General features: G+C 36.5%; 1 protein-coding gene across 16 annotated transcripts in view; it reads right to left on the bottom strand.

Moving 5' to 3' along the window:
* The window catches only part of AGGF1 (angiogenic factor with G-patch and FHA domains 1), a 124415-nt gene extending 101616 nt beyond the window's left edge, over nt 1-22799 (bottom strand). For all 16 annotated transcript variants that reach the window (XR_009407525.1, XR_009407517.1, XR_009407515.1 and 13 more), the window contains exons 1-8: nt 22223-22799; nt 19460-19562; nt 18276-18484; nt 16528-16692; nt 13922-14110; nt 9053-9383; nt 6795-6906; nt 5745-5796 (exon numbers count right to left, since the gene is read on the bottom strand). Coding sequence is in view for 4 of the 16 variants with exons in the window: in XM_059418103.1 (XP_059274086.1) it covers nt 5745-5796; nt 6795-6906; nt 9053-9383; nt 13922-14110; nt 16528-16692; nt 18276-18484; nt 19460-19562; nt 22223-22432 (1371 nt within the window). In the remaining 12 variants the exon portion in view is untranslated. The remainder of the gene's footprint in view (nt 1-5744; nt 5797-6794; nt 6907-9052; nt 9384-13921; nt 14111-16527; nt 16693-18275; nt 18485-19459; nt 19563-22222) is intronic.
* Between the last annotated feature and the right edge of the window lie 862 nt (nt 22800-23661).

Below are 23661 nucleotides of genomic sequence, written 5' to 3'. Positions count from 1 at the left end.
GGGGCTCAAACTCCTGACCCCGACATCAAGAATCGCACCAACTAAGCCAACCAGGTGCCCCAAATTTTACTATTTTTAATGCTTTTTTCCCTGAATACAAAAACACAACGCCTCTGGTAGAAATTTGAAGTCTATGGAAGAAAGTCACCTGTAATTCCACCTACTACTGCCATTAATAATTCAGTGTGTGTCTTATATTTTCTATTTTTATAATATATTTGAGATTAGAGTATTTAAAACATTTGAAACTATTTTTCACCTAATAAAAGTATTCATCTTAAATGTGTAAGCCTGACGATTCACAGACCTGTACCCCTGGGGCAAATAATACATTTTATGTTAATAAAAATAATTTAAAACTTTAAAAAACAAAAAGGCAAAAAAAAAGTATCGGTCTCTATCATTAAAAGTTCTTAATATAAAATATTCAAGATGAACTTTTTCTTTTGAAGATTTTTTTTTCTTTTTTTAAGATTTTATTTATGTGAGAGAGAGACAGTAAGAGAGCATGAGAGAAGAAAGGGTCAGAGGGAGAAGCAGACTCCCCATGGAGCTGGGAGCCCAATGCGGGATTCAATCCTGGGACTCTGGGATCATGACCCGGGCCAAAGGCAGCTGCTTAACCAGCTGAGCCATCCAGCTGCCCCTAAAGATTCAATTTTTTCCAAAACAATCTCTATACCCAAAATGGGGTTCAAACTCCCAACCCCTGAGATCAAGAGTCATGATCTACTGACTGAGCCAGCCATGTGCCCCTCAAGGTGAACTCCTCAGAGAAGTTTTCTAGATTTTCAATACTCAGGACTAACATTCCCTCCTTGCTCCACAGTACTTTCTTTACATAACAATTACACTACGCAAAATTACTGCATAGGGGATAGCTGCTTTAGGGCTAACAATTACTGCTTAGTTTACATTTCTGCTTATGACTCAGTACATATAACACAGGTCCTCACATATAATGGCATATACTCAGTACATGTCTATTTAACTGGATAAAGAACTACAGACATTTCATTTAAAATTTTATAAACAATACACTGCTGGTGGGAATGTAAAACTATGTACCTGTTTTAGAAGGATATGGCAGTTCCTCAAAAGGTTAAACAGAGTTACCATAGGACCCAACAATTCTACTTTTAGGTATATATCAAGAGTAATAAAAACATACAAATAAAAACTTGTACATGAATGTTCACAGCAGCATTACTCTTAGTAGTCAAAAAGTGGAAACAATTCAAACAATAACTGATTAACAAAATGTAGTATATCCATACAATGACATTATTATTTGGTAATAAAGAGAAATGAAATACTGATATATGCTACAACATGAATGAATCCTGAAAACGTATTAGGTAAAAACAACTATATATTATAGGATTCTATTTACGTGACGTGCAGAACAGGCAAATCCACAGAAACAGAAAGCGGACTGTGGTTGCCTAGGCCTGTGAGAGTTGAAAGGAAATGGGGAGTGACTATTACTGTTTTTTCTATGGTGATGAAAATGTTCTGAAACTGGGCGCCTGCGTGGCTCAGTCAGTTATGCGTCTGCCTTCAGCTCAGATCATGATCTCAGGGTCCTGGGATTGAACCCTGAACTGGGCTCCCTGCTCAGCTGGGAGGCTGTCTTCCCTCTCCCTTTGCCCCTCCTTCTCATCCTCTCTCTCTCCCTCAAATAAAATAAAAGCTTTAAAAGGGGGGTGGGGGATGTTCTGAAACTGATTGTGGTGATGCCTACACAACTCTAAATTCACCAAAAAACCTTTGAATTACACACTTTCAATGCATAAATTGTATACAGGATGTGGACTGTATCTCAATGAAGTTGTTCTTAAAATTTTTCATAAACAGGGGTGCCTGGGTGTCTCAGTTAAGTGTCTGCCTTCAGGTCAGGTCCTGTCCTGGGTCAAACCCACATCAGGCCCCCTGCTTAGTGGGGAGCCTGCTTCTCACCCTACTTGTGCTCTCTCTGTCAAATAATAAATAAAACCCTTGAAAAAAAAAGAAGAAAAAAAAAGTTTTCATAAACAAACTAATTATAAAGTGTTCCAAAAACACAAAAGAATATACTGAACTGGTCTACCCATGACCCAGCTTTAATATATTTTGCCTTATTTGACCCAGATATTTATTTTTTAGGCTTTATTTTATTTTATTTGACAGAGAGAGGGCGTAAGTGGGGAGAGGGGCAGAGGGAGATAGAGAATCCCCAGCAGATTCCAGGCTGAGCATAGAGCCCAAAATAGGGCTGGATCTCAGGACACTTAAGATCATGACCTAAGCTGAAATGAAGAAACTTCACTACCTGAGCCACTCAGGCCCCCTTGCCTCAGATATTTAAAAAATATATATTATTATTCTTGGATGTGTAACTCATTCTGTTCATCCCACACCCTTTCTTTTCAAAGGTTTAATATTTAATCATGATATTACTTTCACCCCGTATGTATGCATCCATAAACAATTCATGTTTATTTTGCCTGGTCTGGAACTTGACATAAATGGGAATTACACTGTATGAATATTTTCTTGAGATGTAACTTATATACAGAAAATTCACAGGTCTTAAATTTAGTTTGAGAAGTTCCGACAAACATATGCTACTGTACGTATTTCTTTCATTTTGCTTCTTTGGCTTAACATTATATTGTGAGGTACATCGAGTTGTGTACAGTTTTGCCATTTTGCTGAATGGTAAAATTCACTGTAGCATTCTTCAACATATTCTTCTGATGATGAACATTCAGTTTTTCATCCCAAGGTTTTACTATTTTTTAAGATGTTTCTATAAACATTCTTATATTCTTATTCATATATATGCAACCTTATAGTAGACAATGCAAGGGTTTTTCAGGGGTATATTCTTTTTTTTTTTTTTTTTAATTATTTATTTGACAGAGACTGAGAGAGCACAAGTACGCAGAGCAAAGGGGGAAGGAGAAGCAGGCTCCCCACTGAGCAGGGAGCTTGATGCGGGGCTCAATCCCAGGACCCTGGAATCATGACCTGAGCTGAAGGCAATCCCTTAACCAACCAACCAGGTGCTACCCAGGTGCCCTTCAGGGGATATTCTTAAGAATGAAAGTACTAAGTCATAGTATGTACAAATCCTAAACTTTATTAGATACTGCCATAATGTTTTCCAAAGTGGTATAATCAATTTATATTCCCAAAAACAAACTATAAGAATTTTCTTACTCTATATAGTCTTAGCCAACATTTGGTATTATCAGAATCTCCAGTTTTTGCAAGCATAACAGATATGAAATTAAATCTCATCATGATTTTAATTTGTACTTCCCCAATTACTACAAAGACTGAAACCTTGTATTTTTTAGCCACATGGATTCCCTCTTCTGCAAATTTGCTCTTCATGTCCTTCATACATTTTTTTCAGCTGGGTTCTTTAAAATACTAATCACGATACCAAAGCATTTACATAGTTTCAAGGTTTTTTTTTATTTGAAATTTTATTCCAAAGAGCTGTTTTAAATTATGCTCCCAAGAGGAGTGAAATTTAATAAGATATGACAAATGAAAACTGACATCTTGACTTCATTTGTATTTCTTAAAATTTTTAGAAAGACTGAATGGTTTTCTCATAGTAATGATACCCCCTGCATTGTGAATTGTTCATTCATATACTTCGCTCACTTATCTATCAGTGTCACAGTCGGGTTTGAAAAAAATGAATCTGTATGAGATTTTAGAACATAAGAGATATATATTTTGTCATATTTGTCTTACTGTCATAGTCTGCCTTTTTTTTTTTTTTAAGATTTTATTTATTTACTTGACAGAGAGCACAAGTAGGCAGAGCAGCAGGCAGAGGGAGAGGGAGAAGCAGGCTCTCCACTGAGCAGGGAAGCCGATGCAGGGCTCGATCCCAGGACTCTGGGGATCCTGGGATCCCCAGGATCCCTGAGCCGAAGACAGCTGTTTAACCGACTGAGCCACCCAGGCACCCCTTTTCCATTTAATTATTATTAAGTAAATCCTACATCCAACATGGGACTTGAACTCCCAACCTGAGGATCAAAAGTTCCACATTCTACTGACTGAGCCAGCTAGATGCCCCACGTACTCTGCCTTTTAAATTTTTTTAACAAAAACTTAAAACTTAAATTACTCAAAATTATGTTTTCTGTGATTTTTTCCCCCATTTTTTTAAACTCAGAAGGTCTTCTCCTATCCAGTGATAGATTCCATTTTTCCCTAATATTAAAAGAAGTGTATGGATTTTTTTATTTTTTTCACCTACCTGGATATATGTGATATATAGTCAAACTGATTTCATAAAGTAACAAACCATTTACCCCATCAGTGAATATCATGGTTTTAAAGAAAGAAAAAGCAGAAATGCCGCTAGAGAACTACCTATATTTTATTTTATTTTAAAGATTTTATTTATTTATTTGACAGAGAGAGATCACAGGCAGGCAGAGGCAGGCAGAGATAGAGAGAAGGAAGCAGGCTCCCTGCTGAACAGAGAGCCCGACTCGGGGCTCAATCCCAGGACCTGAGCTCAATCATGACCTGAGCTGAAGGCAGCAGCTCAACCCACTGAGCCAGCCAGGCGCTGGAAGAACTACCTATATTTTAGATTGAATTGCTATTTAAATCAGACTGGGTTTTCTTTGGAGGCAGAAGGGTCATAGCAAAATAAAAAAGCAAGATAATCTGGACCCAGTTAAGATTATGAAAATTTTCTCCCTTCTGAATGAGTTGAAACAAAGTAAAAATAAGTGGACTTTCAAACTATAATGGAAAACAGATTTCATTCCCTAAAGAAAAAAAAACAACACATAAAATCTATACCTTAAATTCATATTATAGTCTACTAAATAAAAACAAAATGGAGATGATGAAAGGTCAGAAAAAGATAACCACCATAGAAGAGAGGGAAAAACTACAGAAAATACAGTAAAGAAAAAGATAAACACTAAATATAAAGAGTATCGGTAGCAAAACCTTTCGTTTTTTCTTCTTGTAACTAAAGTTACAAGCAACTCTGCTCTGTTTTAAAAACCCAAGTATTCCTTTTCCTGAAACCATAGTTCTTGAGTTGTAAAATACTCTAGACTCAACCACCTAATAAAATAACCATCTAATATAGGATCGGGACGGAGACAAACTATAAGAGACTCTTAATCTCACAAAACAAACTGAGGGTTGCTGGGGGGAGGGGGATAGGGAGAGGGTGGTTGGTTATGGACACTGAGGAAGGTATGTGCTATGGTGAGTGCTGTGAAGTGTGTAAACCTGGTGATTCACAGACCTGTACCCCTGGGGCAAATAATACATTATATGTTAATAAAAATAAATAAAATTGAAGCAGGAAAATGTAAAATAAATAAATAAATAACCATCTAATAAAAGTAACCATCTAATAAAATAGCCTGAATCCAGGTCTGATTCATTTTTGAACTGCCAAACCAAGCACACTTATTTCATTCTAAGTATCTGTTAAATGGTTATTACTTTAATACTTAAATTAATCTACATTTCTATTCCTGCTCTAGACTGTTAAAAATTAAACATCATTTAGTTTACTCTAATTTTGATAAAGAATTATTCTTGCAAGCAGTGGAATAGAGAAATCTGAATTGCTTTCATTTCCGTTACTACCTGGACTATTAAACTTTCTACTAAATAAAAAAGCTCCTAAGCTTTCTGTCATAATGAGGGTTTATAAAATCATATCTAGGACTCTATATTGGAAAAATCAAAGAGCTTACCTTACTAACACCAACTTCAGGGATTCGGAGAGTATGCTCCATATCTTTTTCTCTGCAGAGTTAAGTAAAGTGCCTTTAATAATTTTTGAACCACATATAGATTAAACACAGTTAATGAAGAAATTATATTTAAGATTTTGTCATTGTTTTAAAAGATAATGTTAAAATGCAAGTCTCTCTATCACACTAAGTCATTCCCTTAATCCTACTCTTAATTTCCTGTTTGAAAGAAGTTCCAGGATTACTTTTACTTTTCGATACATCTACCCCACATTAATAATAAACATCCAGGGGTGCCTGAGTGGCTCGGTCAGTTAAGAGTGCAACTCTTAGTTTCAGATCAGCTCATGATCTCCTGGGTCATGAGATTGAACCCTGAGTCAAGCTCCATGCTAAGGGTAGAGTCTGCTTGAGATTCTCTCCCTCTGCCCCTCCCTACACTCATATGCTGTCTCTCATGCTCTGAATTTAAAAAAAAAAATCTTTATAAAAAAATTAAAATAATAAACTATCAAGTAGGACAGCATATCCTTTGTACTAACATCATTTAAGATCCACTGACTACATTCCCACCTCTAGTACTATATAGAAAGGACTACAAGGACTATATTACTACTATATAAAAGGACTACACTATTCCTCAAGAATTTAAAGCTAAGATATTGTAGAGAATATGAATTAAGGATAGATTTTTCTTTCCTGTTGGGAAGTAATGAAATGATCCTACTTACAATTAAAACCTCTCTACCAAGCTGAATTACAAAGGGGTAAAAGAAACAGAAAGGAGATTAAATACTAGACAAACACTGGATTTAACTAATGAATTTAAACCTAAAAAGAGCAGTACAAAAAGTAAGAAAATGATAAAATTTCTGTGGCAAAGATAAGTGTGAACAATATTTTCTGAGTAGGAGAGGGAGGAACATGGATGTCATTCAGTGTTTGACTATTCAACAAGTACCATGAACATTTTATGATAACCGCTTGAGGAATACACAATCCACTGGAATAAGATAAATACACAAACATAGTAACATGAAATATTTTTACCTTCCAATTGTAGCAGGGTTTACAGCTGTAATGATAAAAAGTGATCCTGTCTGCAATACTGGTGATCTAATAACAATTACTCTAATACATGGGGGCCAAATTTTTTCTTCATCTGTTAAAGAAAGAAATGTGTAAGTATTAATTCAAATGCTATGGAAAAAATTTCTAGGCAGGAATAGGAAGCATCCATAAAATAAAATGTATTGAGGAGTGCCTGGGTAGCTCAATCAGTTTAGCACCCAACTCTTGGTTTTGGCTTAGGTTGTGATGTCAGAGTCAGGAGTGTCAAGCGTAGGACTCCACGCTGAGCACGGAGTCAGCTTGTCCCTCTCCCTCTGCTCTTCCTCGTGCCCCCGACCGCATGCTCTCTCTCTCTCTCAAATAAATAAAAATCTTTAAAATTTAAAAAAAAAAAATGTATTGTTCTGGGCGATTGAGTGGTTCAGTGGGGTGAGCATCTGTCTTTGGCTCAGGTCATGATCCTGGAGTCCTGAGATTGAGTCCCGCATCAGGCTCCCTACTCAGCATGGGAGTCGTCTTCTCCCTCTGCCTGCTGCTCTCCCTACTTGTGCACTTTCTTTCTCACTCTCCTCCTATCTTAAAAATAAATAAAGTCTTTTTATTAAAAATGTAAGTTTCCTTTAAAAAAACGTATTGATCAAAATCTTAATTCTGTTTGAAACAACCTTCTTAAGTTCTGCTATATGACATACTTGATAAGACTTTAACACTTACCAATTTGAAGTGATCAACCTAAAGATACTCAGGATCTATCACAATTACAAAATAAACAGTTCTCTCTCTTTTTTAAGGTGCTGGAATTTGAAAATATCCTAATCAAGAATTTTTATATTAACTTAGAAAAACTGAGTCCCACTTAAAAAAAAAAAGTGAGAGAAACTGTATCAAGAACAAAATAAGCTCATAAAACCTAATGTAATATCCTGAGCTTTAAAAGTATGTCTTTATGGGGCACCTGTGGCTCAGCTATTAAGCAACTGCCTTCAGCTCAGGTGATGATCTAGGGTCCTGGGATCAAGCCCTGAATCAGGCTCCCTGGGCAGTGGGAAGCCTGCTTCTCCCTCTCCCACTCCCCTCCTTGTGTTCCCTCTCTCACTATGTCCATCAAAAAATAAATAAAATCTTTTAAAAAAAAAAAGTATGTCTTTATAACCTCATGTTCAAAAAATGTAATACTTGGGGCACATAGGTGGTACAGTCAGTTGAGTGTCTGACTCTTGTTTTCTGCCCAGGTCATGATCTCAGAGTTGGGAGATCGAGCACTATGTCAGGCTCCACACTCAGTGTTGAATCTGCTCTAGATTCTCTCTCTCCTTTTCCTTTTCCTTTCCTTCTCTTTCTCTAAAATAAATATATATTTTTTTAAATGTAAGATTTACCATAACATCTATGTAGCTAAGTCAGGGACTACACTTTTTTTTAAAAGCTCCTATTTATTTATTTGACAGAGAGAGAGAGAAAATGCATGAAAGTGTGCACTCACAAGCAGGGAGAGCAGCAGAGGGAAAGAGAGAAGCAGGCTCTCTGCTGAGCCGAAAGCCCGATGCAGGGTTCGATTCCAGGACCCTGAGATCATGACCTAAGCCTAAGGAAGCCGCTTAACTGACTGAGCCACTCGGGTGCCCCTGGACCACACTTTTTTTTTTTTTTTTTTTAAAGATTTTATTTATTTATTTTACAGAGAGAGAGAGATCACAAGTAGGCAGAGAGGCAGGCAGAGAAAGAGAGAGGAGGAAGAAGGCTCCTCACTGAGCAGAGAGCCCAATGCAGGGCCCGATTCCAGGGCCCCAGGATCATGACCTGAGCCAAAGGCAGAGGCTTTAACCCACTGAGCCACCCAGGCGCCCCTGGACCACACTTTTTAAATGTAATTTACTTTTCCCCTCAGTTACAAAAGCAGACTACAAATACCTAAACCACCAAAAAGCTTTAGTATATACTTTAGAATGTAAGTAACTTGATTTTGTTCCATTGACTAGGCCATTCAATGCAATAAAACTTTAAGGTCCAAGTATTAGTAATTTATTCAAATTCTTCCCTTTAAAAATAATCATAATGGTACTGGTGACCACTTTGTTGGTAGCTCAAATAATTTTCAACAATGTCATTAAAATAATCAGTTTAAAACAGTTATTTTTTGCAGACATAAGAATTACAAACATTTTTAACTCTGTTGCTCTTTTACCATTACCAGACTGGGTTATTTACAGATAATTAAACAATAGTTATTTACCCACCTTCATCCTCAGTATCTTCTGCAGTTACATTGTCTTCACTGGTAATGTCTTCATCGTAACTGTCCTCTGTCTGAGAGTCTGTAATTTCACCTTCTTCTGGCTCACTATCAGTCTCCATGATTTTCTCATCTTTGAATGATGTCGAATTATAAATGTTTTCACTAACAGAAGAGTCTGTAGTCTTTCCGCTAACTGGAACAGTAAATTTGGCAGGACTACTTTTGTAATGAATGTCTATTTTGGCCTTCTTTTTCACATTTGCAAAATCTTCTCCCTCACTGCAGCTTACACGTTCAACATTGGATGCTTTCTGATCTTCTGCATTCAAATCCTGGAAAGACACGGGTAGGGAGGTAGGAACAGGAGAAAATAGGTTAAACATGACCACCTTCTAACACTAAATGTTTCAAAGAATTAGTGAAGATATGTGTACAATATTTTATATGAAATACCAATAGCTATTACCTATAAGCCCCTCTTCCTCTCATGTTCCCTTTCTTACTTAATGACATTACCATCCTCTAATAACCCAAATCAAAAATCTTATAGTTTTTTTTTTAAAGATTTTATTTAGAGATTATAAGTGCGCCCCTTATAGTTATCTTTGACATCCCCTTAACTACCACTTGGAATCCATTCCCAAGTGCTATGGAGTGTTTATACTTGATCCCAATTCTCCATATCTATTCACTAACTATCCCAGTCCAGGCCCTTATCACACATTCCTTGGATGATACAACAGCCTAGACCACTTCTAACCAACAAAAATATAATACAAGCCATATACACACACATAAATATATATACTTTACAATTTCCTAGCAACCAGGGCGCCTGGGTGGCTCAGTGGGTTAAAGCCTCTGCCTCTGGCTCATGATTGCAGGATCCTGAAATCGAGCCCCGCATCCGGCTCTCTGCTCAGCAGGGAGCCTGCTTCCTCCTCTCTCTCTGCCTGCCTCTCTGCCTACTTGTGATTTCTGTCTGTCTAACAAATAAATAAAATCTTTAAAAAAATAAAATAAAATTTCCTAGTAACCACATTAAAAAGGTAAAAGTCAGTAAAATTCACTTTATTTATCCAATGTTTACAAAGTATTACCATTTATTATAACAAATAACATTTAATCACTATAATACTATTAATGAACTATTTTACATGGATTTTTTGGTACTTCAAGACTTTTAGTCTTCAAAAGTGAGCGTGCTGTACTTCATACTTATAAAACACCATAATTAGGACAAGCCTCATTTCAAGTGCTCAATAGCTGTATGAGGCTAGTGCTGACTACCTTTACTGGGTAGTGCACGCCTAGAAAATATATTTACCCTAAATTTTCTTTTTGAACTTTTAACCAATAATCAAGTCAAAACACATAAAATACAGAACCAGCTTTTTTAAGATTTTATTTATTTTTCTGACAGAGAGAGAGACAGTGAGCAAGGGAACACAAGCAGGGAGTGAGAGAGGGAGAAGCAGTCTCCCCACAGAGCAGGGACCCCAATGCAGGGCTTGATCATGGGACCATGATCCCAGCTGAAGGCAGATGCTTAATGACTGAGGCACCCAAGCGCCCCAGAATCAGCTTTATTTACAAGAGTGATTACAGATGTGGGGCATCTGGTGTGTCAGTCGGTTAAGCGTCTAATTCTTGGTTTGAGCTCAGGTCATGATCTCACGGACTGTGGAACTGAGTCCCAAGTTGGGCTCCGCACCCAGCCTCTCCTCCCTTTGCCTCTCCCCTGAGAGGCACACACACAATGCGTGCCCTTTCAAATAAATAAATCTTTAAAAAAAAAAAAAAAAAAAACAGATGTACCTAATGTAGCAGAGCTACAGTTTCACTAAAATTTAGTATTTTAGTATTTAGTATTTCATTGAGGTGATCTGATTATACAAAATAATTTAAAGTATAAATGAATTAGTTATATCTCTTTTATTCTAAAATTGCAAATTAGTGAACATAAGCCTTTTATAACTCATTATACATGAGAGTGGGCAAACCTTATGACCAATGCAATCTATTATTCTAAACTTAAAATAATCAGTTATTTTCCTTTTTCCTTTGGTTTGTAACATACTTTGAATCTTCTTTCTGCCTAAAGTAACATGATGAATTGCATTCATATGGTCTTCTTTTATTTTATAAAATATGAGAGCATCTTAAACACTTATTTTTAACAGTAGCATAAATTCAGTTTGGAGACCAACTAAACACTCACAGTATGATAAACTATATATACTCCCAGCAAAACAAACTCCTCAGAGGCAAGAAGAAGGACAAGAAACTGAAAAACTATGAGAGTTTTAAAAGCCACTGCAAATATAGCCAAAAACCCTATAAAAAACTTCCCTATTAAAAACTTCCCTACTAAAAAAAAAAAAAAAAAAAAAAAAAAGGCAGTTTTCAATCTTGTATATTTTATTATTACTACTTACAGGAAAACACATGTGGGGTGGGAATGAATGAAAATGTCAGATGTGCTACTTCTCAAAAACCATCTACCAGTCCAGAATGTTAGATAAACATTCATTAAGAGATAAGAAAGGAGCCTATATGTGGCCATTGAAGCATATATGCATATTTCAAGTTATTTATGCCAATCTCTTTTGTTAGTTATGCCAATCTCTTTCCACATACCTCCAGTTGCAAAGAGTGAGGTTCGAGAGTATCTTAATTAAAAAGGAGGGGGGGCGAGGATGAGGATGTCTTAAATGGTCTCCTATGTTTCACAGCTACCTTTTAGACTCTTAGGGGAATTCTCAAAATCCCATCAGGATTGTTTGTAAGTACCTATCCTAACACATATTTTTAAAAAAGGATGGTAAAGATGAGCAGTTATGGGAACAAACCTGGAGTAAAATCTCACAAAACACTTTCAAATTTCATTCTCCCGTTTGTCAGGAAAAGTCATTTAAGGACACTCTATGTTCTTTTCCATTGTTTGAAAGAAGTACCTTCACAACCTATCTTTTCAAAAAGTTCAACTACTAGCAACAGGTTTAAGTCATTAAAACAGAAGTCTTGAAAGCAAACAGAAAAATCATTTTCAGTATTTAGTCACATTCTCTTTTATTCCTAGGTACGTCAGTGAAAATAAGACAAATACAAACAACTCAAACAGAGAAAGTAAATCCAAAAAAAACCCAATTCCATATGTGAACTTTAGTATTATACGTTAAAAACCTTTTTTCTTTGGTTACGAGAAAAACAGGAGATGAAATTTCAAGAGCAAAGTATCCAGTAGTTGCCACAATTCACAAAATGCCAATGTAACAAATAAGCCCCCTTTCCTGCACATAAACCACCAACCTTAATCTGTCTGGGAATACACATAAGAGCAGTGGTAATGTTTTTTATGTTTTCCTTCTTTAAATTTAACCCTGCATCACAAGCACTTTTTAAATTCCCCCCAGTCTTTATAAATTACCATTTTAAGGCCTAAAGAATGCTTTCTTTTTTTTTTTTTTTTAAGATTTTATTTATTTATTTGACAAAGATCACAAGTAGGCAGAGAGAGAGAGAGGAGGAAGCAGGCTCCCTGCTAAGCAGGGAGCCTAATGTGGGGCTCAATCCCAGGACCCTGAGATCATGACCTGAGCCGAAGGCAGAGGCTTTAACCCACTGAGCCACCAAGGCGCCCCAAGAATGTTTTTCAATTAAACATACTATCATTTTCTAAACCAATATCTTGTAGGCTATTTGAACTCTTAATTTTTTTGTTCTTAAAAATATTGCTATATAACTACACAAAGGCATCTTTCTTTGGATTTTTTTTAAAAGATTTTATTTATTTGAGAGAGAGAGAGAAAGCACATGCTTGCATACACACGAACAAGGAACGGTGCAGAAGGAGACAGAGAATCCCTAGGGGCTGGATCTCACAACATGGGACTGGATCTCACAATTCCAAGATCACAACCTAAGCAGACACCAAGAGTCAGACACTCAATCAACTGAGCCAATAGACACCCTTCTTTCTTTGGATTTTTAAAAAATATTACCCGGAATGGTATTTTCCAGTTAAAAAATATTAATATTTTTATGGTTATTGATACAAATGGCCAATCTATTTTCCCAAAAGAACCAAGGGCACCTGGGTGGCTCAGTCAGTTAGGTGACCGACTTTTGGTTTTGGTCATGATCTCAATGTTGTAGGATCAAGACCTGTACCAGGCTCCCCACAATGCAGTGAGTCTGTTTGAGGATTCTCTCTTCTCCCCTCTGCTCCTTCTGCCACTCTCTCACTCTAAAATAAATAAACCCTTAAAAAAACAAATAAATAAATAAATAAAGACTTCAGTTTCCATTTCTAAGAGGCAGAACTTTTATCTCTATCTAGTTACAATCTGTGCTTTTATTGTGAATTGTGCAATGACACCAACTTATTTTTTTAAGACTTTATTATTTGAGAGAGCAAGTGAGGGACAGAGAGCACAGAGGGAGAGGGAGAAGCAGACTCCCCAATGAGCAGAGCGCCTGATGCAGAGCTTGATCCCAGGACCCCAAGATCATGACCTGACTAAGGCAGACCCTTAGCTGATCCACCCCGGCACCCAAACATCAACATATTGGTTAAGGGTCTGACCGCTCTTCTTCCAAACTATGTAATACATGAGTATTTTATCTGCCTTAAATCTACCTCCTCCAAACTTTAAGAAGTTCCTTTTACTTCTAAGTGATTAAGAATTTGTGGACAAAGTCCATCTTCGCCCTCTGTGAATGCTCCTTGGTTGACAGATTCTGATATGTTATCTTAATGGATATGTTTGAAATACAAAGTTACTGAATGATAATTTTCAGTTTCATCAAAAACCTTGACATAATTACATCATCATTAAGTAACTTTTTAAAATTATGAAGACATTACCTTTTCCTCATTTGTTACAGAAGAATCTGGATCCTTTCTTTTCTTCTTCAATTTTTTTTCCTTATTTGGTTTTGTGCCACATGTCTGATAAGGTTGCAAATCAACTCGAGAATGAAATTGATATCGACCACTTTCCACATCACAGTAGTAATAAATTCCAGTGGAAGGATCGTAATATAGTTGATTTTCCTTTCAAAGTAAAAAAAAAAATAAATAAGTTCTAGTCAGGTATAACAAAATAAAATAAAATAAATAAATAAATAGAAATGCTACATGTATTTAAAAATGGTCAATGTTTCTTTTAAGAACTCTTCTATTTTCTGAAGATAATGAGTAAAGATGACAAAAAGAAAAATGCTTCTAAGTTGCCAAAATACTTTACATTCACTATTTGCTCTAATTTTCCTAGTACGAAAAATGAATACATTAAAATATTAAATTGAATCTAATAAAATTGCCAGTAATTTTACCACTTTCATACTTAGAGAAATAGCAATTTCATATGTTTCAACCTAATACATTAATGAAAATGATAATAGAAAACCTTTTAGAAGTCATGAAAACTAAGGCATGCATCGGAAAAAGCTAACCATATAAAAAGTAATTCACTCCTTATCCTTATGATTACACAATAATGGTTTGTTTTTAGGTTCTGTCCTAGTAAGTGGTCCAAATTACATGTCCAATTCCACACAAATTCCCTAGTTCTCCGTCCTAAGATCTATTTTTTTTTAAGTGAAATGCTTAAAAGGCACAGAACTTTGAAACTAATAATAAATATGTTATTGAGAATTCAACCCTCCTCTCAGTGTCATAAAACAAGTATTTGCTTGTTCATAACTAAAAGCCCTGAAGAAAAATTCAAAAATAAAATTAAGCTCCTAAATACATTTTATATATAAAGGAACTGATAAACTGTCTTCCTTAATTAATTCTACTGTAAGTAATTAAATAAGTAAAAGAACCATGTAGAAATGAATTTTGGCAAATTATCGATAAAAACTGGAAAGATGAAAAAATTATGTAATCATCTATACTCTTTAACCAAGGCCCATACTCTTTAACCAAGATTTAATTCAACAGTGTATATTTTATATACATCATAAATCCAGTCTGATCAGACCTGGGATTGTCTTATGATATACTAAGGTTAAGCAACTAAAATTGCCTGGAATGAGTATTTTTTAACTGTTGATATTACTGCAATTTATTGTCTTTAATTCCCTTTTCAGATGTCTTACAAAAATATTTAGAATTCAATCTTTTCCATAACTAAAAAACTAAGTGGAAGTGTTCTAATCTTTATTACCAGTGATAATAAAACTTTTACAACTCAAACTTGTTTTATCTCTTACTTCTTTCAGTCCAAAACACATTTTCAAAAATTTAAGAAAGACTATTTAATTACAATAAAATGGAAACTAGTACAATAAAAAGGGCAAAACAATGAAGTCCCTAATTCACTGAAACATAAAACCAACAGAATGTAACTAACCATTTATAGAAGAGATGTCAGGAGGAAAGATACAGAAAGGAAGGTAGAAGAATGATGAAGACTAACATCATATACTTGCAAGCTCTGTATTTTCCTCAAAACAATTAAGTAATAGCTGGTCTCTTTGGTAATAAGAATTTAAACATTAGCATGGTCAATTAGCATACTCCTTTGAAAGAAAATCCTCTTTTAATGAGGGTTTTACAAAGTATACCAAGTACAAACCAACAAGCTAATGAAATCCTTTCTCTAACTCAGGTACCTATTATTATCATTATGTTCTCTAGATTAGTTAACAATAGTTCCAGTGACCAGAATGCTGAACATCTGCTTCATTTTGGGGTACCACATTCTATAATTTCTGAGGACCAGACCACATGCCTAGACCACTGAAGCTGAGGTATATAGGTGTGTAAGTTCCATCATCATTGTTATCAAATTCTGAATGAAATACAGTTAAGTACCAGATGTCAACAGCCATAACACTGAATTGTAAATCAAGAACTTTATTTTTAGGGTCTGTCCTAGTAAGTGGTCCATTATGTGTCTGATTCCACACAAATTCTCTAGTTCTCAGTCCTAACATTGATTTTTTTAGAAGTGAAATGCCTAAATGGCACAGAACTTTTGAACTAATAATAAACAGGCTATTGAGAATTCAAAAAAAGGACTTCTTCTGCAGCTCAAATGGATTCATAAGTACTTGAAATAATTTTTTTTTTTACAATTTAGCTCACATACCAAGCCTAGAATTAACAATGTCACTTCCTTATAAATTCTATGAAAAAAATGTTAAAGTTCTTAAACACTTTATAACAATGCAGTTAACAGTCTATTTTTATTAATAAATGTAATATTTTTGTGTGTTACTTTACATATAAAAGACTAGCTCTTTCTCAAGTATTAATCTATAACAATCACAATTAACTTATTTAATTAAAAACACAGAAGTATAGCTTCATAAGCTATTTTATAATTCTTTACTCATGTCAAATACCTTTGAATCAAATATAATTTTTCAATGCAGTTTCCTGCCTTTCTTAATTCAGTTTAGGGTTTAATACTTGATATCAAGCAGCAAGTACAACATTAAACGGTCCAACATACTTACAGAATCATAATAGAAACCAGTGCTGTGATCAAAATACAGTCCAGTGTTCTCATCATAACTAAATCCAGTCTGAGACACAGCAGCTTCTGCTGCAGCTCTCAAACTTTCAGCTAATGAAGAACCTTCTAAGGATGTATCTTCTGCTGCTAATACAGATGCTGGCTCCTAGGTAAGATATTCATGTCAAATAAGACAAAAACTTCCTTTTATCACTTTAAAAGCAGAATTAAAAACAATAAATACACTTAAAACAATTTTAAACAAGACTTCAACTTCTGCAATGGAAAGAGATGGCTATCAATTGCAGTTTGGTTCACTTTAAAAAAATAATTACTGGGCACCTGGGTGGCTCAGTGGGTTAAGCCGCTGCCTTCGGCTCAGGTCATGATCTCAGAGTCCTGGGATCGAGTCCCGCATCGGGCTCTCTGCTCGGCAGGGAGCCTGCTTCCCTCTCTCTCTCTCTCTGCCTGCCTCTCCATCTACTTGTGATTTCTCTCTGTCAAATAAATAAATAAAATCTTTAAAAAAATAATAATAATAATAATTACTAGTCTTTAATTCAATTCTAACCTAGTTTTGAAAACATTAAAATTGAGTGTGTGACCACTACTCAAAAACAGATACCTGATACCATAAGATAGCTATCTACAAAATAAAGACCATGAAATATTCTTTAAGAATAACTACAGGTGGGGCGCCTGGGTGGCTCAGTAGGTTAAAGCCTCTGCCTTTGGCTCAGGTCATGGTCTCGGGTCCTGGGATCGTGCCTGCATCAGGCTCTCTGCTCAGCAGGGAGCCTGCTTCCTCCTCTCTCTCTGCCTGCCTCTCTGCCTACTTGTGATCTCCTTCTGTCAAATAAATAAATAAATAATCTTAAAAAAAAAAAAAAAAGAAAGAAAGAAAAAAGAATAACTACAGGTTCAGGGGCCTCTGGGTGACTCAGTTGGTTAAGCATCTGTCTTTGACTCTGGTCGGGATCGAGCCCATCAGGTTCCCTATTCACTGGGGAGTCTGCTTCTCCCTCTCTGTCTGCCCCTTTGCCCTTCTTTGTGCTCTCTCTCTCTCCCTCTCAAAATAAATAAATAAAATCTTTAGGAAAAAAAAAGAATAATTACAGGTTCAAAGGGAAAAAAAACTTTAAAAAGAGAGATGGAGGAAAAAGCTATAGGTAATGTGAGATATCACACACTAAGAAGTTATACTGGATCTTGGGATCCTGGAATTACTGGGATCCTTGTTCAAATAAATTAAAGAAATAACTTTATATGACACTCAGGCAACAGTGGCAAGGTATCTGACATAAAGTAAGCATTAAAAAAATTTTAAAATGGGGGCACCAGGCTGGATTAGCTGGTGGAATGTGCAACTCTTAATCTTGGGGTGGTGAGTTTGAGCCCCAATTTTGGATGGAGAGATTACTAAAAAAATTAAAATCTTGAAAAAAAAATTACTATGAATATGATACTATGGCTCTTGCCCAAATTTTTTGGTTGAGTGAAAATACAGTGACAAATTCTTTTAGTTTATACATATCATTAATTTTTAGAACACAACAGAGTAGAAAAACAATTTTACTTATTCATAAATTTTTATTTTTTTCCTAAAAACTGTAATATTCACTTTACCATTATATGCAGGATGTTTACAAGCCTTGCACACATTGTGGACTAAAGAAGTCTCTTTTTTTTATATAACAATAAACGACACAGTCTTGGGCAACAAGAGTTTCATGCTAAGCATCTTATTACCTGTGAATTTGAATTTGAGGCAAAATGGTCCTCTTCTGCACATTTAACATGTTCTGTTATATCAGCACCAGCATAAGCATCATTTTCTATTTGTGCCTGATCTTCAGAATTAAAAGTGGAAGCTTCGATATCCTGATCTTGCTGAACTGAGAGTTCAGTCACTTTATTTGGAAGACTGACATCCTTATAGTATGTCTGATAATAATAATCTGTAGCAAAAGTAAATTAGGTGATATCATATTAGAAAAATGTATATAAGGAAAAATTAATTCCAAACTACCAGCACTGAACATAAAACAGCACAGAATGCTAACATATCATATTTTCACAACTGTATCCGATTTAACAGAATAAATGGATGGTGCAGATAAACTGGCAGAGTATTTATCTTTGATCCTAACATCATCTTCAGTACCATAGCTATTAATTAAAAGTTAAAAAAACGGTAGATTTGGATTTTCCATAGCAAGGATATAAATGAAAACAGGTAAATAGGTTGTGTTCTTTTAAAAAAAAAAAAGGAACAACTCTTAATTTCTAATCACATACTACCTGAATACTACTGCATTACCAAATGACCAAAAATCCAGAGTGGTTTTTTTCTGTCATATTTCTCTTACGGTGACTTTTAAAAAAATGTATCATACAAATATGTAATGTTAATACTAATGCTGTGTTTAACAATTTAGTTAAATTACATACTGATTAAAATAGGGCAAAACTTAGTGGGAAGATCATTTCTTCTGATTCCTATTTCTTAAAACTCAGTTGCTCAGTTATTTTGTCTCACAATGCCACTCATGAGGTCATAGCTCATCACTACCATAAGGGCCTAAGACATTGACACTGAACAAAATGCTAAGTGGAATGCATCAACAAGAAAACACAGGTACCTGGTCCAAGCAAGGCCAGATATGAGTAAATGGTTGAGAGCATGGCAAACATTACTCCAGTAATGTGCCCCCCAAAACACATTAGCATTATTATGTATTTATAGAATGACATTTCTATTTTCCCGCCAAAAGAATATAGAGATTATCTGAAAATACCAAATCGTATGAAAAGTCAACATAACAATTCTCAGATTTATCTAGATGTATGTCTATTTTAAGTTTAAAGAAAACTGCACCTTATCATGATGTGAACGTAACAGCACTAAGATATCTTCACTATAAGCCGAATACCTGAGATTGACCAAGCAGGATGGTTCTCTGTTTGTACTTCTACATCAGACTTCTTATTGTCTTCATTTCTCCCACAATGGAGTATTTTACTGAGCTCTTCTACCTAAAAGAAAACAAGGCCTTTAGGAAAATAGATCATTTAGCAATCTAATAATATACACACCATTCTCCTGAAATTACAATAATTATTTTTCTTGGTTGAAGTTTTAGATAAGTACCAAAGCAGCTCGTTTCCTTTTCAGAAAAATTAAAAATAGTGTAATCTTCTTTCTTTCACCTTTCACATTTGTAGAGGGAAATATTTTTCTTCTTATACTCTCTTGCTAAACCTCAAAAAAGTCCCTCCAAAATGAATTTAGATGAACTAAATTAAAAGGACTTTGTGAAGGCGATCCCTTACTTCTAACAGTAAGAATGCTTTATACAAAAATTTTAATCTGCAGTTCTTCCTAAAGAATTAGTTTAAAAAACCATTAATTCTAATTCATAAAATTATCTAATATCATTCAGTGTCCTCCATCGGGAATTACCTATTCACTTAAATATGTTAATACTCACTTGCATGCTTTAATGCACTTTTTTTTTTTTTCTTTAAACAAAAGCCAGTAGTCATAGGCCTAAACAACTGCAGTGGAAGGGAAGAGAGGTGACTACCTCAGAAGGGCATCTGTCTTCCCTGTGCCTCACTGAATGCCAGGGCCAGAACAACAGTGTGGAAATACCCACAAGCAGATGAAGAACAACACCACAAATACCCTTCATTCAGAAAGATCTTGGCGTGAGACAATGTCTACTACAGGCATGAAACTAAATCAAAAACCAAGCTTTTAAATAGTTAATAACACATAAAGCTTAAAAGAAGGAAGATGGTAAGACTGACTACATACAGATTATCTAGGCACTTCGTTAGTTATCAGATCCTATTAGCACCAGTGCTCAAACTAAAATGAAGCAAGCAAGGCACCTAGAGCACAAAGTTTAAGGAGGCACTCATTCTCAGCTTCTCACAAGAAGAGGGTCTGTATCAGAGAATGAGTACTCCTTACATTTTTTGCCCTGGGTTACTGATTGCCTTGTCCCAGTCCTGGCTCTAGCTACTACCACTATAACTATAAACTTGGTATTTTATTTAGTATCTCCCTACCTGCTAGGCACTAAACAGTACTCTGGATAACCTCTCACTAACTCTTCCAAACTTCTTACAGAATAGTAGTCCTAATCACCATTTTACATGAGAAACCCGAAGAGACAAAGTAATTTGCCCAAAGTTCTTCGGAGTCCAAAACCTGTTTTTCTATCAGCTCTCCGTCAATTCCCAAGCCACCTTTTTACCAGGTGTTTTACAGGTAAAATAATATTCAGTGATCTGAGATAACAGTTAACCAACCTATACCCACCACCAAAGGAGGCTCACTAAGAAGAGGGTAAAGAGGAGTTACTACTATCACCAGTAGGGTCAAGGCTTTTTATGCATTTCAATTTTTATATTAGACCACTATCAAATTCACACTAATAAAAAAATGCTGGCTCTTCAAAGACTAGCACCAATGTTCTCTTTTAGATCTTTAGATTAAAAATTTGGAGGGGCGCCTGGGTGACTCAGTCTGTTAACTGTCTGCCTTTGGCTCAGGACATGATGCCAGGGTCCTGGGATCTAGCCTCACATCGGGCTCCCTGCTCAACGGGAGTCTGCTTCTCCCTCTGCCACTCCCCCTGCTTGTGCTCTCTCACTCTCTGTCAAATAAGTAAATAAAATCTTTAAAAAAAATAGAATTATAAAAAGGTTTTTAAAAAGGAATTTTAAATATTTTGCTTGCCTTTCCTCATGATAGTTTAGCCAAGGACTCCTAGCACAGTCCTTGTGCATTCATTTTAAGAGTTCAAGAACTAGTTATTGAGTAAAGAAATATTTTCTATAACATCATATTAACATCTATACAACAGACACAATGCACTACATCTCAGCAGTTGTTTTCATAGATCATTTGATAACAAAGCATAATAAAGTTTGCCAGTTTTTCAGTATACAACCTTTATGTGCAGTTTTAGGAAATATTACAATATATTACAAAGGACTACACAACAGTTTACATTAATAATTACAGGGAAATAACTTGTTGGAAGAGTGTAACTACCCAACAAATCAAGCTGGAAAAAAATATTATGCTCCTTTTTAAAATAAAAAAAAAGTGACACTTAAATACTAATCCTTACTCTGTTTTATGAATATGAAATTAACTGATTAGTGTCTCTAACAAAGACAGAGCCCCCTACTTTCACCAGAAAACTCTAGCAGAAAAATAACCTGGCACAAGCATAATGTTCAACAGTTTGTAAAACTCTAAAACCGTTCATGCTTAATCTGATTTAACCTTCACTTGCGTGGTACTAGCACTCTCATTTTATGGACAACCAAGGTTGAGCATCAGTTCACACACCAAGTGTGTAATAAATGGAATTCTGCTCTAAGTCCAGAGCTTTAATATTCCTAATGCCAAAGGAACGTCTCACGTGAGAATGATAAGGGTAATGAAGTTCACTTCCCACGAGCAGCTCGCACACTTATCTAAACCCGAGGAACCCGAACTCTTAGCCTAGCTTCAAACGTACTTGGAATTATAATCCAAGTGAACCTTTCTTTCTTTCAGAATCTCTATAAAACAGTCCTCGGCCCCTGCCACGGAGCCCTTCCGAAGCTATCAGAGGCTTCGGAGACCTCCTTTTGGGCTGGATGGGGCGCCGGGCTGGGGGCGGACCGCGCACCTGGGTGCGGAGCTCCTGGTTGTTGCTCTCTGCGCTCTGGTACAGCCGTTCCGTGTGATGAAGCAGCTTCTCGATCTCCCGCACCTGCCGCTTGCAGCTCCGCAGCTCGCGTTCCAACTTCTCCACTTTCCGCCTCAGCTGGGCCAGTTCAGGCTCAGGGGAGGAAGGTGACGACGGCGACAATGAAGGCGACGGAGCCTCGGAGGCCATGGGGTCCAGCACAGGGCGGCCCGTGGGCGCGGAGGGACTGCGCTCACGCTGAGGCGGACGCCTGCGGGGCCAAAAGCCATAAGAGAGCGCGGGTAACGAAAGTTGGCCTCAGATCGGCCGGGCCGGACCGGCCCCTGGCCATCACGCCTTGAGACTCCTTGCCTGTAGCCTAGAAAGACTGAGGACAATGAACAAGGGGACAGAGGATGAACCCGGCTCAATCCTCCAGACTTTCAAACGGGGAAACTTTATTGGCAACTACCTTCCCCACCAACCGAAAGACCTGCAAAAACGTTGGAGAAATGGTCGACCCAGAGAAGCGGAGAGCAGAAGCACTCGGAAGCCTCCTGGGCTGAACCGGAAACGAGGGCGCTGGTGGTGGGCGGGGCCAAAACCTAAAGGGAAGTTACGGGTACCGGGAAGGGCCTTAAAACACATGCGCAGTCTCTCTACCTGAACACTAGGTTACGGCGCGCTTGAAGAGTCTATTTGAAAGCAGCTGCCTAATCTTGTGGGTAGTTTTAAGGTCGCTGCCTCTGGTCTTGGGTTTTTGCACTTGCCTGTGTCGGGGAGCAAGAATTCCTGTCTCCTCCAAGGTCCTTCTAGCTGCACGAAGAATCAGATTTACGAGACAGATTAACAGAGAAAAATAAAAGTTAATACGCATAGGTATGAGGAACTACACATAGACATGAAAATTCCAAAGATAGGCACAATGAGGTATATATGTCATTCTGAACTAAAAAGGAAGTAGGAGTCTGGGACTTCAGATGAAAGGAATGCACTTTGTGATAAGATGAGCAGATGTAAAATAAAATTAAAAAAAGATGAGCAGATGTTTGGTAATTAGATGTTTGCCTTATCATACAGATGGCTCAATCTGATAAAATTTATCTGAATAACAGTCATTCTGGGAAAGACCCCGATTTAGATTCTTCTGTATGGTTGAGGGAGGACAAAAGTTTCTCTTGAGCCCTCAGAGTCTAAAGCAACTTAAGCTTGAGATAATCCACAAGCCAAAGTGTCACATGAGGGGGAAAGTGTCCTATCCTGTACCCCTTCACCTACTAGCAAAAAGTTTTCACACTTTTTGCAGAGTTCACTTTGTAGTTCTTCATTTTATAGCACTCTGTAGATGAGAACGCTGAAACTCCAAAAATAATTTGTCAAGATTTATAGAGATAATGCTAGATCGGGACTAAAACATAGTTTTCTGATGCTCTACTTAT

The sequence above is a fragment of the Mustela nigripes genome, chromosome 12 (genome assembly GCF_022355385.1).
Source record: "Mustela nigripes isolate SB6536 chromosome 12, MUSNIG.SB6536, whole genome shotgun sequence".
In the NCBI taxonomy this organism is placed as follows: Eukaryota; Metazoa; Chordata; class Mammalia; order Carnivora; family Mustelidae; genus Mustela; species Mustela nigripes.
The sequence above is the reverse complement of the archived record's forward strand: the minus strand, read 5'-3'. Positions and strand labels throughout refer to the sequence as shown.